The 18,981-nt window shown below is 36.0% G+C and overlaps 1 protein-coding gene across 15 annotated transcripts in view; it reads left to right on the top strand.

The window, feature by feature from the left end:
- Window positions 1–18,981, top strand: part of DLG2 (discs large MAGUK scaffold protein 2) — a 2,157,409-nt gene that overhangs the window by 693,704 nt on the left and 1,444,724 nt on the right. For 3 of the 15 annotated variants that reach the window (XM_064365363.1, XM_064365361.1, XM_064365360.1), the window contains exon 1: window positions 1,622–1,966. The exons of 10 other annotated variants lie outside the window; for them this stretch is intronic. In XM_064365363.1, coding sequence (XP_064221433.1) covers window positions 1,925–1,966 — 42 coding nt within the window. In that variant the 5' untranslated portion in view covers window positions 1,622–1,924. Of the gene's footprint in view, window positions 1–1,621; window positions 1,967–18,981 lie in introns of those variants that run through there. 2 more of the 15 variants (XM_021671837.2, XM_012469550.2) reach the window with 1 other exon arrangement.

The following is an 18,981-nucleotide window of genomic DNA, read 5'->3' as shown; positions in this document are numbered from 1 at the left end:
TTTACCTATGTTGTCCATAGCATTGAGTTGTAATATTTGGGTTCATTTATTAGGAAGAGCTGCAGGAAATGTGACCTGTTATAACCTTGGGAGGGGGAAGTGTTGTTAACTGAAATGCTCAGTTTTGCATATAAAGCCGGTAAAATAAAAGTTGTGGAATGATGAGAGCTGGGCATCCATGTGGATTTTTTAATGTCCTGGAAGTCACTGGTTGTATTGTTAAGTGCTTACAATTGTAATTACCTAGGCTCCTAAGACAGACGGAACTGGGAATCAAAATAAGTGGCTGCCTTCTCTTACGTTGCCAAAGGATCTCCAGCTTAGGGTAAGATTGCCTTTTTCTTCCTAAAAAAAGGCACAAACAATGACAGCCCAAAATAGCTATTTAGTCAGAACTGACGACACTTTCTGAATGCTTGTCATTAAGAGAGAAATAGAAAATCCTGCTTTTCTTCTTCCTTTAATTTCTCTCCCTTAAATACCTTGCTTCCTCCTGAAGCTGCCTCACCTCATTGCCCAGGAGAAATGCCCAGTAACTCTGATGGTGCTTCAGCACTACTGCAGGCTCCAGAAGGGAGGTGGCTTATGCAAAACATATTAAAGAAAAATCCTAAAAGTCACTGCAGCTTTTTCTAGTGAGTTATGCTGATCTTCCCTATTGCTGGAAGCTGATGGGGAGCATCGTGGCAAAGACATAACCACTCTTTTTCCTCCCACTATTTTTGCTGCAGTGAGAACTGTTCATTTCTGCTTGCATTTTGCGAGATAGCTTTAGAATTCTAGCTGAGAATTAGGGCTTCCCAAGGCTGGAAATAAGGGTATAGAACCCTAAATTGTACTTTGTCTTTTTGATTAAGTAAAAATTGAGTTAATTTGCAGCATCCGGTGCCTGAGAGGAATGACAACAGACGAAGGATCTGATGATGTTTTAAGTTTTTTTTTTTCCCTTATGGATTTATAGGGGCAGAAGCTTTTATTTTCTCTCTTGCTGTCTCCCTTCCGGAGCCTGCTGAACATTTTACATTCAGCAGCAGTTGCTACTGAATCTGAGGTTATGTTATCCCCTGGAATTTTCTGTCTCCATTTCAACCCCATGTTATTACTGATTGTCATTTACCAATAAAGTTTTGGAAAATTTGCCACATTGTTTTATTATGGATCCTAGAAACTTTAGATATCCCTAAAAGATGTAACAGAGCAGGGAAGTAGGAGAAGGTGGTACTTCTCAGTCCTGTAACTGCAGATCACCCCAGAGGAACCCAGTTCACATTTTAGGGGACTTTATGTGACAGTGATCCTTTAGTCCTGGTCCTATTCCACATGGAGAAGCAGAATGAGACATGTTTGCAGTGATTTGTAGAATTTGCCAAACAGGGTGCTGCACCAGAATAGCCTGGAATATAGTGCAGAGCTCATATTAAACCTCCAAAGGGAAAAGGGTTTCCTCTTCATTTATAGTCTGCCCGATGTGATCCCATTGTAAAGTATTTAATAGGATAACACCAGGGCTCTCCAGAAATATAAGTAACTCATTGGTTAAATTTCAATTCTTCACCTTTCCCCCCCTCCTTCCTGAGTGAGCTCATTCCCCCCTCCCTCTTTTTTTTTTTTTTTTTTTTTTAATCCAGTGATTTAAAATGCTAGAAGGAAAAGCAACTGAGGTCTTAACTTTCAGACGCTGAATTCTCATCTAATTGAAATTACTGGGCATAATGCTATATATAGCCAATGAAGAGATTTTGAGCTCTCACTCAGTGCCTTCAAGACATGTCGTTTTGTAGTCAGAGAAAACAGAGATCAATGCATTTTCAAACTGACAGAGGGAACGGATGCTCTTTAGTAGCACATGCCCAGGATCGTGTGTGTGGGGCTTGCGCTGTGCTGAGAAGCTGAATACCGGTCCATATGCTCCTTATTTACTGCAATGTTCTTTGCATGTTACTGTGCACTCCGGACTAACGTGAAGGTAAGAGGAGGCGAGCCGGCAACTGGGCACAATATACATGTTAAACCAGCTGCAGAAAATGTCTACCTTGTGTAGCTTCAGGACTTTTCGGATTGCTGGCTGAGCAGGCAGATTATTACAGGTGGTTGCAAAGGCTTTGTTTTATTGTTGCCGTGCAGCCTCGCTGGGGGAGCATGTTGGAACGCTGCTGTGAAGTGACCTTCAGGTTTAACTGTTTGTAATTCAGGTTCACGCTTATAGTTGGAGAGTGGAGAGGGGGGAGGAAAAGATGAAAATTATTTAGGTAGGCCAGAACCAAGAAATCAGAGAAGGTAAAAAGCTATAGAGCATGCTTTGAATTATGATTTAGTCTTTCTTTTAAAAAGTGCTGTGAGCTGCTGCCTGTGTTCTTGCAGCTGAATTAAGAGCCGGGGGGTTAAATCTAGTGACTGTAATGGCATTAGATGTGATCTGTGGGATACCTGACCGTCCTGTGCATATCAACAAATGATTATCCCTGGGAATTGGTGATATTGATTATACCAATCGTCAGCTCTGGGTGGGCTGGTTGCTTCAGCTGCGTGGGCGCTGCTGTCCCGCTGCTGTCACCCCACTGACATTCACTTGCTGTCGCTAATGAGCCTCTGAAGTTGAGCCTAAGTTTGGGAGATTTACCCCTTGTCACAGACAGGGCATTGTTATTGGGAAGGTTTTCTGACACGGTGTTCATTCAGCACTAAGCCAGACAGACCAGCTGTGGAATTCCAGTTGCATAATTTAAGTGAATTACATCCTTGGTTAACAGTTTCAGCTTATATTTCTTATTGAAGGAAGTCCAAAAGGAAAGTGATTATCTTTGAGGAAAAAAAAAATTAAGAGGCAGTTAAGACTACCTAAAATAAAAATCTTTTTTTTTTAAAGTCCAATATCAAGTGTTCCCCCTTTTATTTTACTGGGGGAGTGTTTTAATGTGTCTAGGTACTAAAGTTTCATTTTCTGTGTTTACAAGTTTTATTAAAGAACTCCCTGCTGCTCACTCTTTTGTAAGCCTTTTTATTTTCTATTTGAATTTCAAACAGGTAGTATTTATGTTTTGATGACCAATTCTTTTACAACTTACAACCTGGAAGCATTCTGTGGATCATTTTGCAGAGTTCTATAGAATTTGCTTTTTACTACTTTTTAAATGCACTTTAGTAGTCAATTTTCCTCCATGTATAAGATGTAGACAGTCAACAACATGAAAAAATAATTAAAAACCTGAAGAGTATGCCCAAAGATCATCTTGGATTTCTCTCTTATCATCTCCTGTTCTAAGGTATAGGTGTGACATGCATTGTTTTGTAAACGCCGTAAATTGTAAATGTTTCCCTCCTCATCTTTTTGAAAGGAGAAAAGTACTTTCTTCAGAGGAAGCTCCATAAATAATTTAGATAAAGAAATAACAATTGTTTTGATATTTCAGTGTTATATTTTGGAAGTGCAAGAAAAGCTAAGTCCAAAGTTTCTTTCATACTGGGCTTTGGGAAATTTCTTTTTATTCTTACCTACTAACAGTTGTCTTTATGAATTTAGCTTTAAATTTTTCTCATTTAAACTCAAAAGCAAGAAAATAAAAACTTCACTAACAATATCTTAACTAAATACAGACTACTTTTGAATAATAAATTCCTAATACTTTGGCTAATCTGTACTGATACAGATAATTCTTATGTATTGATTGATAGAAATTGAGACCATATGCATTGCCACATACAATGTGTATAACCGTCCTTTGAGTAGATTAGTTTTGATTTTAATTATGCTTCTACATTTTCAATAATTAGCTCTTGCATTTCCTTGAATAATTTGTGATTTTTTTAGGGTTACCTTGTTTTTCTGAGATAGCAAGTTTTGCAAAAAGAGTTTGCAGTTCGTTTGTGGTCTGTTATTTTAGGACATTGGTGCAATAAAGCCACATATAATATTTTTATTTTGATTTTTGTTTTCTTTATATTACATTTTAAACGTGTTTGCTTTTATTTCTGTTGTTACAAGAACTACTTATTCACTTGGTTCTGCCAGATACTTGCTTATGGTATATAGTTTCTCATGTTTGCCATGATTTAATATGATTATTGTTACAGTTCCCAAAATTTTAAGGTGGTTAAAATTCAAAGGATAGAAACATTTCTTGTCTATTTTTTCATGCACACAACAGACCACTAGAGTCATAATCTTTTATTCTAGAATAAGCTTTTTTGTTAATTAGAACTTTATAATGTATAACTGCAAGAATTTTATTAAGAGTTGTATGTTTTTACACATTTTACATGTTTTTATGTAACGATGTTAAATCTGGACCACTGGTGTAGACACACACACACACACACACACACACACACACACACATATATTTACAGACTTCAGAATGTGACTCATGGGTCACCATTTACTCATTCATCTATTAAAATTTTTTGAATGACATCTAGGATTTATGCACCATGCTAGAGTCTTGGAAACTAAGATAAATAGAAATAGTACTTGCTTTTAGGAAGCTTCCAGTCTAGAAAAAGACACAGACTATAAACAAATAAATGCTTTGAAGTATTTCTGACCTATAATGGACATCTTGCAGGGCATTATTGTAGAAGAAAGAAACAAGCAAAGAAAACAAACAAACAAAATCACAGGCTAATTTTACCTGGACTGATCAAGAAAGGTTTCGCTGTGAGGTCACCTTTAAATTGAATCTTGACAGCTAATGGACTTTTGCCAAAGATGTTAGAGTAAGAAAGGCATGCTGGGTAAAGGGAGTGTCAAAAGCGTGGAGCTAAGCAGCAGAGCACTTCAAAGAGCTGCAAATAGTTTGAAATGGTTAGACAGGGGCTCTTACAAGGCTGAAGAGTAAAATAATAGGGTAAATCATAAACAAAGAAAAGATAAACCAATGCTCTGAGAATTGACTGAGCGGTCATCACAATCTAACTCTGGAATTGTGTTACTTTGCTACCTATTTTCTAGAAGGAGAGCTTTCAACAGAAGGAAATGAAAGGAAAGAAAACTTCTAATCACTGGGCATTATTTATGGCCTGTGTTTTCTTGTTAGTTTTAAATAGAGTTTGATAAAGATTCACATTACATTGGCTAGGATTTTTATTTTAACTTTTTACAAAATATGATTAGAACAATTTAGTTTTAATCTACTCACTAAAATGAAGCAATGTGATCATTATGTACACATGTAGTTCAGTTTCCATCTGAAATTGTCCATTTTATGAAAAGTGCATCTTTAATGAGAAAACATACAGGAAGCTTGTTGCATCAGATGTCTGTATCATTTTTGTCTTTGGAAATGGCTCTATTTTTTAGGGTAATGACACTGATGATAATTTTCTAAATAACTTTATGTTCTTCATCTCACTGTTTCCCTTTTTTCATTGCTGCTACAAACGTACCCACATGTACACTCACAAACCCACAATCCGTGAAAAATGAATCGCAAGTATTAGACCAACAGTACAGGTAAGAAAACTAAGGTAGAAAGAGGAAATGACTAGTTACTCTGTTTCACATTGTGTCAGAAGCAGGTTCTCTTGAGTGTTGACTTATTACTTTTTATAGTAAATCCTGCTGCCTACTGTATAAATTCAAGATTTCTGCTCCTTTATTTTTAAAATTCACTGAGGGTAAATACAATAACTTTTAAGAAAAAGCATGTAACAGAATGGTTTTAAATCATGGATTTTTGGGATTTCAAAAGAACTACATTTGAACTTTTCTTCCCCATGTATTGCATAGCTTAAGAAACTTTAGTTTTTTCTCATCTGTAAAAGAGGGATAATAATAGCTCTTAGCTATTATAAGGATTATGTTAGGTAAGGCATGTAAACACTATAAAGAGTTCTTAGACTATAGTAATAACTCAATCAGTTTAACTCATCATTGAGAAAATAAAGACCTCCAAGTAGCAGTAAGGCTCTAGAGTTGCCTTCAATAAGAATTGCATTAGAAATTGAGCCCAATTAAAATATATCTATAATTAATGAGAAATGCATTTAGGTATAATATTTCCTGTCCCACTATAATAACTATCACAATGAAACATACGCACATATTCTCATGTTAGCGCCATGGAACCTGGAGTTTTAGTTTGTTTTGTTCACCTTTATATCATCAGCACAAAGAGCTATGCTAAGTACATAGTAGGTACTCAAGAGATACTTTAAATGAATGCATTAACTGAGTCTCAGACTTCTTTTTTCTTCAACCAGCTTCCTTTCAGATTGTTTATCTTAATGCTTGTTAAATTACTTCGAGAGAAAGAGAAAAAGAAAGAAGAAAACCTCATAATTTTGAAGTCATATAGGCTTCAGTTTGAATAGTAATGGCTTTGGCAGTCACAAGCCACTTACACAAAGTCACAAACCCTTTTGGATCTGCTTGGCCAGGTTGTAGAGCTAGTTTGGAGGGAATCAATAATTTGCACTAAAACAATTTATTGAATCCTAAACACTCTAGAATTCAGGCATTTATCATGCTCGTTTTCACCAGGTTTATTCAGTGAAATTGCTCTTTTCCAAACACCCCACCGTTTTCTGCCCCTGATCATTTTCTAGAAATTTTTTCCTGCAATGGGAATCCTTTCTTTACATTGACCATATTTGTCTAAATTCTGTCCTTCCTTTAATAAACAATACAGGGTGTCTGTATCTATCTTCCAAGAACTGGAACCCCAGTCACACTAATTCCCATGCTTTATCTCCCCTTTGATTTAGTGAGTGTAATTTCTCCATCATTTATGGCAGTAAATGTTATATTGCCTCATATCATCACATGCATTATTATTTTTTAATTTAGTTTGAGTATTGCCCTCACCCCAAATAAATTTTAAGATTTTTAAAGACAGGAACTATAAACTATTTTCTTAATCTTTTTTTCTTACAGCTTATTTATATTTAGGAATTCAAAAAATGATCAGTGGACTAGTTGAAAAAGAAACTTCCAGAAACTCTGTCTCCTTATGCTGCTGACACCTACACTTTGCTAGATCCTATGATGCGTCCCACATTTTGATGCTTTTAATAAACACATAATTTGTTGTAGGCAGGGCTTGGAATTATGAATCAGAATGTGTGGACAGTTTGAGTAACACCTATGGCTATAACAAGTCAGAGATGGTACCTCTTAGGTTCCAGTTGAATAATTATCTCTTTCAGGATACCTATAATTTATTAGTTCCTCATTGGACTCCTTTAGTACAGTCTCCAAATGTTTGTAAGCTATGGTCTCCAAATGGTTGTGAGCCATTTGGAGACCAATTTGGTATATTGGGTGTATAATACCTAAGCCTAGTTAATGCGTTAGATTTACAATTTGTAACAAAGCCCATTAACTCAAAACTTAAAAAATTAAACAAGGAGTTAATAAAGAATAAAATAGCACATTGAACAATAACAATAGTAGCTACCATTTGTGAAACTTTTAGTATGAACCACGGACTACACCAATAAGTTTGCATGTATTTTCTCAAAATGCTTCCCAGTGACCTAAGATTTATGCAGTTTGGTCATTGTTATTTTATAGATGAGGAAACTAAAGTTTAGGGAACAAAAATAACTTGCCTAATATTACAACTATCAAGTGTCAGTGAAGTCACCTTGTAAACAAGGTCTGTTTCACTGGAAACCTTTTTAACAACCTTCCTAAATAGATGGTATAGATATGAAAATTACTGTTACTATGTTACGGACATCTCAAATCTCTTTTTAAAATTAGATAAGGAATTAAGTAAATAATAAAATTGCATATGTCTTACAGAGTATGACCTTGCCATTGCTTTTCTTGGCTTCTTTCTAATACATGTTGGCCAGAGTCAGGCCTGAGGCTTTCTTTTGTATTCTACGTTCATCCTTCACCACATATTTGATAAGTACCTATTATGAGTCAGAAACTGACCTAGTATTATAAATAAAGGGTGAAATAAAACAGACAATAATCCCTACCCTCATAGAACTTACATCATAGTGAGGTAGGTAGAAAATAAACAAGACAGTTAAGTAAAATACATGGTATACAGTGATAAGGGTTAAGACAAAAAACCATGGAAGGAAATTGGAGGTGCGCATTGGGGGATGCGTTGGTTTAGAGTTTTAGATAAGATGGTTAGTGAAGGTCTCACTGAGAATTTGACTTGGAATAAAGATCTAAAAGATGAAAACAAAATATACTTGTTGGAAAAGGTAACAGAAAGTGTAAGTGTAAAGTCCCTGAGCTAGAAGCCTGCCTGGCATGTTAAGAACCTGTAAGAAGCCAGTGTGGCTGAAGAGAGAAAGGTCAAGAACATGTCACAGTCAAGAGATCGTGTAGGACTTTGTAGGCTAGGCTTTTCTCAGTGAGATCGGAAGCCAGCTAGGTTTTGAACAGAAGAGTCACATGATTTACCTAATTTTTTTTTGTTTGTTTTTTTTTTGAGACAGAGTCTGGCTCTGTTGCCAGGTGCCAGGCTGGAGTACAGTGGTGCCATCTCGGCTCACTACAGTCTCCGCCTCCCTTCAAGCAATTCTCCTGCCTCAGCCTCCTAAGTAGCTGGGACTACAGGCATGCACCACCATGCCCAGTTATTTTTTGTATTTTTTAGTAGAGACAGGGTTTTACCATGTTGGCCAGGATGGTCTCGATCTCTTGACCTCATGATCCACCCACGTCTGCCTCCCAAAGTGCTGGGATTACAGGCTAGCTAATGTTTAAATAGGATCACTCAGGTTGCTGTGTTGAAAAGAGACTTTAAGGGAAAAAGGGCAGGAGCAGAAAGACCAGTTAGAAATTCCTGCAGTAATCCAGGGGAGGGATGTTGAAAACTTAGATCAGGTTGGTGCCAGTGGGACTGGGGGCAGGTTGTTCAATTCTGTTTGTAATTATAATTTTGATATCTATCTTCTTCTTTGTCTTTTTTTCTACACTGATATTGAGTCTTCCTTAGGTGTGATGTGTGGGTTTTCAGCTCTGCTATATTAATTAGAAAAAAATGCTTTAATAAGTAATTACCATGCAGTTTTAGTGCTTCTTAATCCTCTGAACATTTTTAGAAGGTAGGTTACCCAAGACTTGAATCATACATATGCATTCATGATTTCATTTTCTTTTGGTCTCAGCTCTTCTGATCCTCAGAGGATGCTGCCCTAGTTCTTAAATGAGTCAACTATAAGCTACTTAAGGGCAGGAACTGTGTCTCTTATATGTATTTTTGTACCCATTGCCTTGCACATGCCAAATTATTAATAAATAATTGATAAATAACTGAATGAATGAATGTTAGCCATTCAAATAGCTGGACATATTTTATAAAGTACCTCTTTAGACTGGATGTGGTACCACCAAGCAAGAATAGATGCACAACAAGGTGGGTTTCCTTTCTAATAAAAAATTAAGATTAATTAATTAATTAATCTCTAATTAATATTCTCTCTAATGTTCATTATGACAGTATGTTTCAAACATCAGAATCTTAAGAAAGCAGCCTGGGAATCTGAAAATGACCCTAGGTAAATCATCCATAAGACAAGTTTAGAAAACACTGTCATATAGCGTATGTTTGGAATTCTCCAGTGTGTTCGGAAACTGCTATGTTTTAATAATAGTTGTCTAAGTAACATATAGATCCAAAGATTTTCCAAAGTTGGATTGCAACATGTAGTAAGCAATAAATTTAAAATTCCAAGTGTGTTTTAAAAAGCAATACTTACTTTTACTAAAAGTTATGCGTTGTGATATTTTCCATTACAACTTTTTAAAATGTCTCTCTTTTATAATGTTGATCAAAATTAACTAAATGTATTATAATCAGAAAAATAACTGGGGAAATACAGTTCATATTGACCCATTTAAAAGATTCCTTCATTAACCTTTATTGACTTTGAAGGGGTGTAGAATGGGTCATAACCCATAATTTGAAAAACATTGTAACATGTTCCCTGCCTTAAGAAAAATACAACCTCAATTAGGAATATGCAAATGAAAAGATGATGAATTACAACAGTCAGCCAACAGCAAGAAGGGAATGTGTAAAAGTCGTGGACTGAACACAGAGCTTCTCCATATAGCCTGGTTCATTTACCGATAAGCATATTCCTTTGGGAATTCATGGTCTGGTGCTTACTTCCCTGGCCCTGGCCTTTGGGATTTAGCCTACTCACCTACATACCTCAGTATTTCTAATAACAATAGCTAATGTTTGTTTAGTATTTATGATTGGTCAGGCAATGTGCACATTACTCATTTCATCTTCACAGTATCTCCAAGAGAAAGTTTTCTATTAAACCTAGTTTTACATGTGAAAGGACTGCACTGAGCAGGTTTTTAGTACCTTGTTCCGGGCCTCACAGCAAGTAACTGGTGGGACTACAATAAATGCCAGGCTCAGGCACCAATGCTTAGGACAGGCCACTGCCTGGAAAGAATAGCTTTATATCCTTTGGGTTTTGATGACTTCATTGGGCATTCCTTTCGCCTATTAGATTTAGTGACTCAACAGATCTCAGTTTCCCCTGACTTGAGTGTGTCACAGTTTCTTTCATTAGCTAAGACCCAGAAGAATTATTGTGGGTGAAATATTCTCCCATGGATCTGGGGTCAGGGGTGGGGTGCTTATACTTAGAAGACTTCATAACAAATGGAAGTATGAGCACCTGTTGAAAGAAATCTATATGCTAAAATCTACACTTAGTATTAATACAGTAGATAAAGTATTAAACTTCCCATGATGAAGTGGTATTGTACTGTGTCCTGTAGAACCTAGCTCTTAATAATTGACAAGAGAAAAGTAGACAATAAAATAAAAAGTGATTTAACCTTGGAAGGATCTGGCCTTAAATATTTCTCAAATTTAAACTGAAAGTGTTTTATTTTTTCTTTCTGTTTAGATTTTGACACTTTCACATAGGCAGAATTTGAAAGAAGCCAAGAGAATACCTTTCTTTAAAATGAAAGATGACGGTGGCTCACGCCTGTAATCCCAGCACTTTGGGAGGCCGAGGCGGGTGGATCACGAGGTCAAGAGATCGAGACCACCCTGGTCAACATGGTGAAACCCCGTCTCTACTAAAAATACCAAAAATTAGCTGGGCACGGTGGTGCGTGCCTGTAATCCCAGCTACTCAGGAGGCTGAGGCAGGAGAATTGCCTGAACCCAGGAGACGGAGGTTGCGGTGGGCCAAGATTGCGCCATCGCACTCCAGCCTGGGTAACAAGAGTGAAACTCCGTCTCAAAAAAAAAAAAAAAAATGAAAGATGAATATGGGAGGCTTTTTTTGAGTTTTTAAATTGATTTATTATTTATTTGTATAGATATAACTAGATTTTGAATTTTAAAAATGTACACATACATCAATTTTAAAAGTGTCTACTTAATTTTTCAGGGGTTACTTACTTTGGAAATGGAAACTGATACAGTGGAATTTACGATGAGCCTGAATGGGAGGGAGTAAGGTAGATTTCTGAAATGGATCTCTGAATCTTGGTGTAAATAAAAGAACCCTTTGAGTTTGTGTTGGATGTTTAGTTGACTAATTTATAAACTGCCCTCCTTCAGACTCATTAGGAAAAGTAAACTAATGAATCAGTTTTAAGTGAGTCAGAATACATTATATTTTTCAACTGTTTTTAACATTACAAAAGTAATATATGTTTATTATGGAAATTATAGAAGTACAGAAAAGGACAAAAAATATATACTTCCTCATATCATTGCTATTCATATATAGAAATGTGTATTATTTCTTTTTTCCTATATCTATGTGTGTATATGAATGTGTGTACATTGGATTATGATGTAATATTTGTGTGTTTTTGCTCATACCATGATATAAAAACATTGTCATGTCATTAATAATTATTCACAGGCTTCTTTTAAAGTGGCTACTTAATAGGGAAGCTTTTTCATTCTCTTTTTGAAAACTACATAAATACAGGTAAGTAGGGACTGAAAGCATTGTTTTTTCTTGGACCATTACTTTTCAGCAGAGGTTAGAAAGCTTTCAAGTGTAACCTTGGAATAGTTTTGAAATGAGATGCAGTTGGGAAAAAAATATATATGATGAGTCTGAATTTCAAAAGGATCATTGCCATTGTAGTTCAAACTGGGGGAAAATGTATACTTAATGTAAAAGTTTCTCTAGCTAGTCTCCTAATACTGTCTCAATACCCAACCCTGGCAAATAATGGCTTTGAGCTGGGTTTTTAATGATTCTTTTAAACACAAGCCAACCAGACAATTTCCTTAGTATCGCTATTCTCCCAGGTAGTTAGATTGAAAACACTGAAATCATTTTTACTCTCCAGCCACCATGGAGAGATAATAAATCCACAAATCCTATAGAATCTAGTAATTTCTTCTACTTTATCTCTTTTTGCCTCTCCTTTCCTCAGTGGAGGCTCTCATTTTCTCTCACTGTGTTGCTCCAGAACATTGTGACTGGCTTCCCTAATCTCCCTCTGTCCTCTCCAAATTTGTCTTCCTCATATTCAAACTTATTTTTCTTAAATACAGATAAGAACTGGCCATCCATTTCTCTGTTCAAGAGCTTATATGTTTCTTACTGCCATCAACATTTTCGTCCTCATGATGGCCTGTCACTTTTCATCACTACCTTCTGCCAGACCTACTGCTACTTCCATTCAGCCCACATAGCCTGAATCGATTCCAGCTATACTTCCCATCCACTGCTCATGCCCTAGAGGAGATGTGGAAAAACTGGGATGTTTGGTAGAAAGCCTGGGTTTGAAATTTGTCATCTCCATTCACAAAGTAGTCTGCAATACTTCTTGGTGAGTAAATCCATTTTTCTGATGCTTAATTTCAAGATGGTATAACTGACATGGTAATGATAAGGATCTACCTTGTATCATGAGCAAGGCTTTAGACAAAAAAAAAGAGTCTTAGATATATGCAGGATTCATTCAGAAGATGTTAAAATATTTTAGGAAAGCCAAGGAAATGTTAACTGAAGCAGCAAAGGTTAGCTTTAAATTTGGTGGTCGTCGCAAACTTGCTTATGTAGCTGATCATTTCCTTATGGTATTCTTTGGATCCCAAGAACATGAGCTAGAACCTACCTCCTTTGTAAAATTTTGGAACATTGATGATAAAATTATGTTTAATTTTACAGTTGAGAAGGTGAGAGAAGTTAACTGCAATATCGGCAGTTATATGTTTCCCAGCCAAGACCTCTACATAATATACAACAGTAATCAGCTAAATATAACCACTCTCCAAATTGCTTGGGAAACCAGTCACAAAATTTGCATAATTGTTTCTTTGGTGCAAAGAGTTTGCTAATCCCGAAAAGATTTAGATTAATTACAGAATAATGGAGGAAAGTAAACTCTTTTATTAATATTTTTATGTTAACACTTATACACATTTGGTTATATATATTTGTGTTTTTAAAGAGAGTTTGCTATAGTAGAGCATTTAACAGAAGATTGGTGTTTGGATGTCAAGGAATTGATTTTTACTTGCAATTTTAAGATAAAAGATATTTTAAAATCTTAACATTTGTAAGTTGTATTGGAACACGTAGGAAAGCTTAAAATGCCTCACACTTTGTTTTTTTTGGTTTGTTTTGTTTTGTTTTTTTGAGACGGAGTTTCACTCTTGTTACCCAGGCTGGAGTGCAATGGCGCGATCTCGGCTCACTGCAACCTCCGCCTCCTGGGTTCAGGCAATTCTCCTGCCTCAGCCTCCTGAGTAGCTGGGATTACAGACACACACCACCATGACCAGCTAATTTTTGGTATTTTTAGTAGAGACGGGGTTTCACCATGTTGACCAGGATGGTCTCGATCTCTTGACCTCGTGATCCACCCGCCTCGGCCTCCCAAACACTTTGTTTTATTAATATTTATTAGATTTAAAAGAATGATTTAAATACTTGAGAAGTTTTTTGTACTTTTAAATTTTTAATATATTAAATTTATAAATATAGGTTAAAATATTTAATGGAAAATTAATTTAGTCATATAAACTCTCTTAATGGTGATTGTAAAAAACTTGATACATTTATACATAAAATAGTACAATTATAATTACAATTTAAAAGTTAAGCAATATATTTGAATTTATAACTTTACCAATTAAATATGAATTTCACAAACTAAAAGAGTTCCACATAATGTTTCCTGTCCATGAAAGATGCCTTAAAACAACAACAAAGTAGTAACATTGCACATTATTGGGTTGTCATGAAGCATAAGCAAGATAACATATATGGCATTACTTTGTGAATTCTAGAACATTATAAAAATATTAATAATTATCTTTCATTCTAATTTCTTTTGCTTAATCTGTCACTTCAGTACAGAAAAATATTTACCTTTCCTTTTCTCGACGTAGTAATTGTTTCGTCCTTCCAGACCCTGCCAGTTAGTTTCTTCTCCAAGATATAAATTCTTTGTTTTCTATACAGTTATTACTTTGTACTTCTATCGGAACACCTAATGCATTGTGCATTACTAGTGTAACACTTGCATATTCTTTGTTTTGGAGGTGTTTATCTTTACCTGTTTTTCTTTACCAGAGTGTGAATTCTGTATCTTTTCCAATTCATTTTTTAGAAGTAAACATTAATTGAGTCTCTCTCAGGTGCTAAACACTGTTTTCTGTATCAGGGCCAGAGTCATTAATAAGAAATGTTATTTGTGTCTGTATGTAATGGGTAATAATGAATTATTGAATTTAATTTAATTTGAAGTAAAATTATTCCATCTAAAAATTTTATAATAAAAACTTTTAGGAAAGCAGTTGACTAGTTCAGGAAAAAAAATCAGGTAATGAAAATAGCAGATAAGAAAAATTACAAATACATTAAAGAAAAATGGACGCTTCACCAGTATAGCACTCACTTTTTCCCTTAGGCCTAAAGCATTGTTTTCATTCTTATAAATAATTTAGAAGATAGTTTTGCAGAAATGATTGGAGCAGTAGAGGCTGAAGGAGGGTAGAGGTTAGTTAGACAAGACTGCTGATCTTCAGGGATGTCTGCCCATTCTCATTAGGAATATCTGCTGCCCACCTCCAATTTCCTCCTTTCCTTCTAGTCCTCAGCAGTCAGCAAGGCTGTTTTCCTTTTCCTTTTGTCCAGCAGTCAATAACATTGATTTTTACAGCATTAGGTGATTCTCACCTCTTCCCTCATTATCCCCACCTTCAGAGCTAAACAAAGCCATGTTCCCTGGAGTGCAGCACAATCTGCAGAGCCTGTAAGACAGAAATGGCCAGAGGCAGAATGCAGGGCTTTGGATGGGTAAGAGAGATGGTCAATGCCATCAAATCTCATGGGAACGTCCTGGGCAGAATATTTTTGATATAGGCTTAACGTAAGGGGTAATATATCCTCCAGAGGAAAAATGCACATAAAATATCTTTCTTGTTCACTGCGATTTAATTGAGTAGGCTGAGGGGGAAAAAAAGCCCTGAGGTCCTGTTTCCATGTATAATTCTTACTGAGTCTATTTGGATAGATAGTTACTACTCCTGGGAAGAGGCCACCTCTCTGAATGGATCAAAAGAGCAGTAGCACATAACGGGACCAGAGTAAATTGCAGGAGAAAAGAATTTACTCAATGATTGCTTTTTTGTATTCCAGAAATTTCTTAATTTTTATTTATTTTAATCACTACAAAACCTTGTCAGGTGAGGGTTACTGCCGCCACTAACCAGACTCTAAAACCGAAACTTAGAAATGCATGTTAGCAAAACCAAAGTCACATGGCAAGAAAATGGCAAAGCCAGTCTTTCTATACGCACAAGTTTGTCTTCCAGAACTGCTGACTTTTCCTTCTGAGAGTTTATATAAAAGTGATAATAATTTTAAAAAGTGAAGACATTACTCCTCTGTTTAAAGATCAAGGAAAAGGTGCTAGAATTGGTTTTGATTCAGTAATCTTATGAAGAAATGATCAAAACGGTTTTGTTGCTTAGCTAAGGAAGAGCAGGAACAGAGAGAAACCTCAGATATTGTTTAGGAAAGATTTAGTCCAGGCTGGTTAAAAGGTGCCTTAATGCAGGGTTTCAAAGACTGGGAAGGGAGTTTCAGGTTTCTGGACCTGAAATTATATGTTGAAAGTATGTAAGTTTTTCAACAAAATCTTTGTTTATGTGATAGACATTAGCATTCCATCTTACAAGCCCTTCATGATGTCTTATACATAAAAGAAACTGAATCAATGGTAGATTCATTCCTTTCTCAATGATGTCCCACCCTTCTCGACAACATAATGTGAAAGCTAATTCCCAGTCTTTCTTTCTGATGAGGTGTAAGTAAGGGCATTGCTTCTACTCACAGGGGAAACTTCCTGAGAATAAAAGCCTTAAAAATCTGTATCAAATTCAGCTACAACAACAAATTTCAAGTCTAAACCCTCATGTTGGGGAGAAGTGTGGATGTCCCTATGGCAGTCCTTGAGTACGTACTGTCTGATAGAGTAACTATCAGTAGGACTCCCTTGAGTCATACTGTCCGATAGAGTAACCACTGGACACTGTGGCTGTTGAGCATTTGAGATATTGCTAGTCTGAACTGAGATGCATTGTAAGATGCATATTAAATTTTGAAGACTTAGTATAAAAAAGTGAAGCATCTCATTAATCTTTATCTTTGATTATATATTGAATTGATTTCAGATATATTAGTTTAAATAAAATATATTATTAGAATTGATTCCACCTCTTTTTCTCCACTTTTTTTCAATGTGGCTACTAGAAAATTTAAAAGTACATCTATGGCTCTCATTTGTGGCTCTTATTACTATATTTTTCTTAGACAACACTGCTCTGGAGACTACAGGGTAACTCATTCTTTCCATGGGTAGAGAGGCCCTTGACCTTGATATTCTGAAAGGGTTTTTATAATCAATGTGGTTAGCTCTCTTCCTCCCTATCCTGAGACAGACAAAGAGGATGGGCAAGAATCTTTCTAGCTCTGTAGTTCTGAGATCTTGATACAATCATTGAATGCTAGATTTAAAAGGGAACTTCAAGATTCCAAGTTTCAACTCTCAGCTACAGTCCAAGGAGGTTAAGTGACTCATCCAGAGAGTTAATGTCCAGTACTTTTTCCATTAAAATGTACTGCCTCTCAAATGCATGACCACTCTTTTCAATGGAGAACTTAGATATTTATATTGTCTTGGGAGAATGCAAACCCTATGACTGGGTGCAGACAGGTTTTCTTGGAATGGAAATTGTTCTCTGCCATGTTCTAAGTGGTCCCAGTGGAGAACCCTTATTTGACTTTCAAGATTATGTACTGGTATAATCTCTTCAGTGGATCCCTCCTACCCCAGGCAAAATTAGTTAATTTCTATTCTTCCTTATCTACACAGCTCTATTTCAGCTCTGAAGAAACTGTTTTGTGTGGACTGACTTACACATAAACTCCTTAATTCACGGTGCTTGTTTTGTGGGCTCAGCATTAGGCACATGGTAGGCCTGCAGTAAATATTAGTTTTATTGAACTGTTTTTTGGAAAACTCTCACAGACTCCCTTTTATGTCCTAAATCTTGTTACTCTATTCTTGTTATTCAATTTCATTAAAGTAGTAAATAAAACCATCAACTTTTTCTTTCTTTACATACCTATTTTTTTCTCAATCAGTGATACTTAGAAAATGCTATCATGTTTTGGAAATACCATTCCTTCACTCTTTCTTAATCTCCCAGTTAGTCATATGTTGAATTGCCTCATCAAAGGGACCCTCTCTAAATAAATGAAGTTGGACTTGTCATTCAGGGGCGGATTGAGTAGGCCTGAAGAAGCCATGATTCATGCAATCTCATTTCCATGGTGTATGCCTTAAATGCCACATCTCCAGTTAGCAGTTAGTCTCTCAGGAAAAAAAATTTAGCTTTGCATTCCTTTTGAGTTTTAAAAATTCCCTTTTGAAGTTTGTGCTAAGAATGAATTCCCTTTGGCCTTTCAGCTTTCTCAAGATGGGATTTAGAAATGGCTCCATTTCCCCTGAAAATTGATTATAAAATCTGTCTACTGATACCCTCATTTTAGCATTTAAACAGCTACAACAATGTAAAGAAGAAGGGAATGAGTTTTTTGGCTTGCCATGCCTTGAATTCAGTTCTTTTCTCTCTTTTTTGCAGATATGTCAGGATGGGAGATAATTTGAATACATAGAATCCTGGCCCTAGTCCCTTGGCCTTACTATTCCCATTTTCTTTTCCCTGCCCACACTTTTATTTGCTAGGCTGCAGAAGTAAGAGACCTGTACTGACCCAAGTTCATAATATTCACAAACACTGATGTAAGAAGATTGTTAAATCTGTGCAATGGAGTTTTCTATTTATTCATTCAACTTTCATTTATTGGATGTCAACTGTGTTTTAGCTACAGAGGAAGGCGTCTTTAGTAATTTTTTTAAAATTCAAATGCCTGTTTCAGAGCTGAGATAACTAAAACTAAAATACCTTAAGTGACCTCCCCAAAGTCAATGCTTATAAATAGTGTATCTAGCACTCAAACTGAAGTCTGGGTGGAAAAAAATTGTGCTCATTCTATGATACTGTACTACTGTTTCATGATATAAAAGAAATTGTGGCTTACTATAGCGTAGCGCAGTGATTAAGAATGGGGGAATGTGGAGTCTCTCTGTGTTTCTATCAATGCTCACAACCCTGCAGACCTAGGTGGAAAGACCCTACTCAGATTTTTCAACCTAACGTCAGTGACTTGATCTAACAGTGTTTATAATTATGGTGTCTTAAGAAGCAGTCTTAAGGCTCCAAAATTCTTCTGTGACGTTGTTTTCCACTATAGGAAGTGCCATCTGCTGTCCCCAACCCTTTTTCAAATGTCTTGATTTTTCTTCCACCTCTACCACTGCTCCTATAAGATGCCTTTTATTTTTTGCTGGGGCTACTATAATATATTCCTAACTCCTACATCTATTCTTGGCCCACTCTAGCCTGTTTTCCATACTACAGCCAGAGGGAGGTTTTTCAGGTAAGAATTGGATCATGTCAAAAACCTGCTTAAAAGGCTTTCTCT

This window comes from Aotus nancymaae, unplaced genomic scaffold, assembly GCF_030222135.1.
Source record: "Aotus nancymaae isolate 86718 unplaced genomic scaffold, 86718_ANA_hifiasm-v0.15.2.pri h1tg000059l, whole genome shotgun sequence".
Taxonomy (NCBI): domain Eukaryota; kingdom Metazoa; phylum Chordata; class Mammalia; order Primates; family Aotidae; genus Aotus; species Aotus nancymaae.
This window is presented reverse-complemented; position numbering and strand designations above follow the sequence as displayed.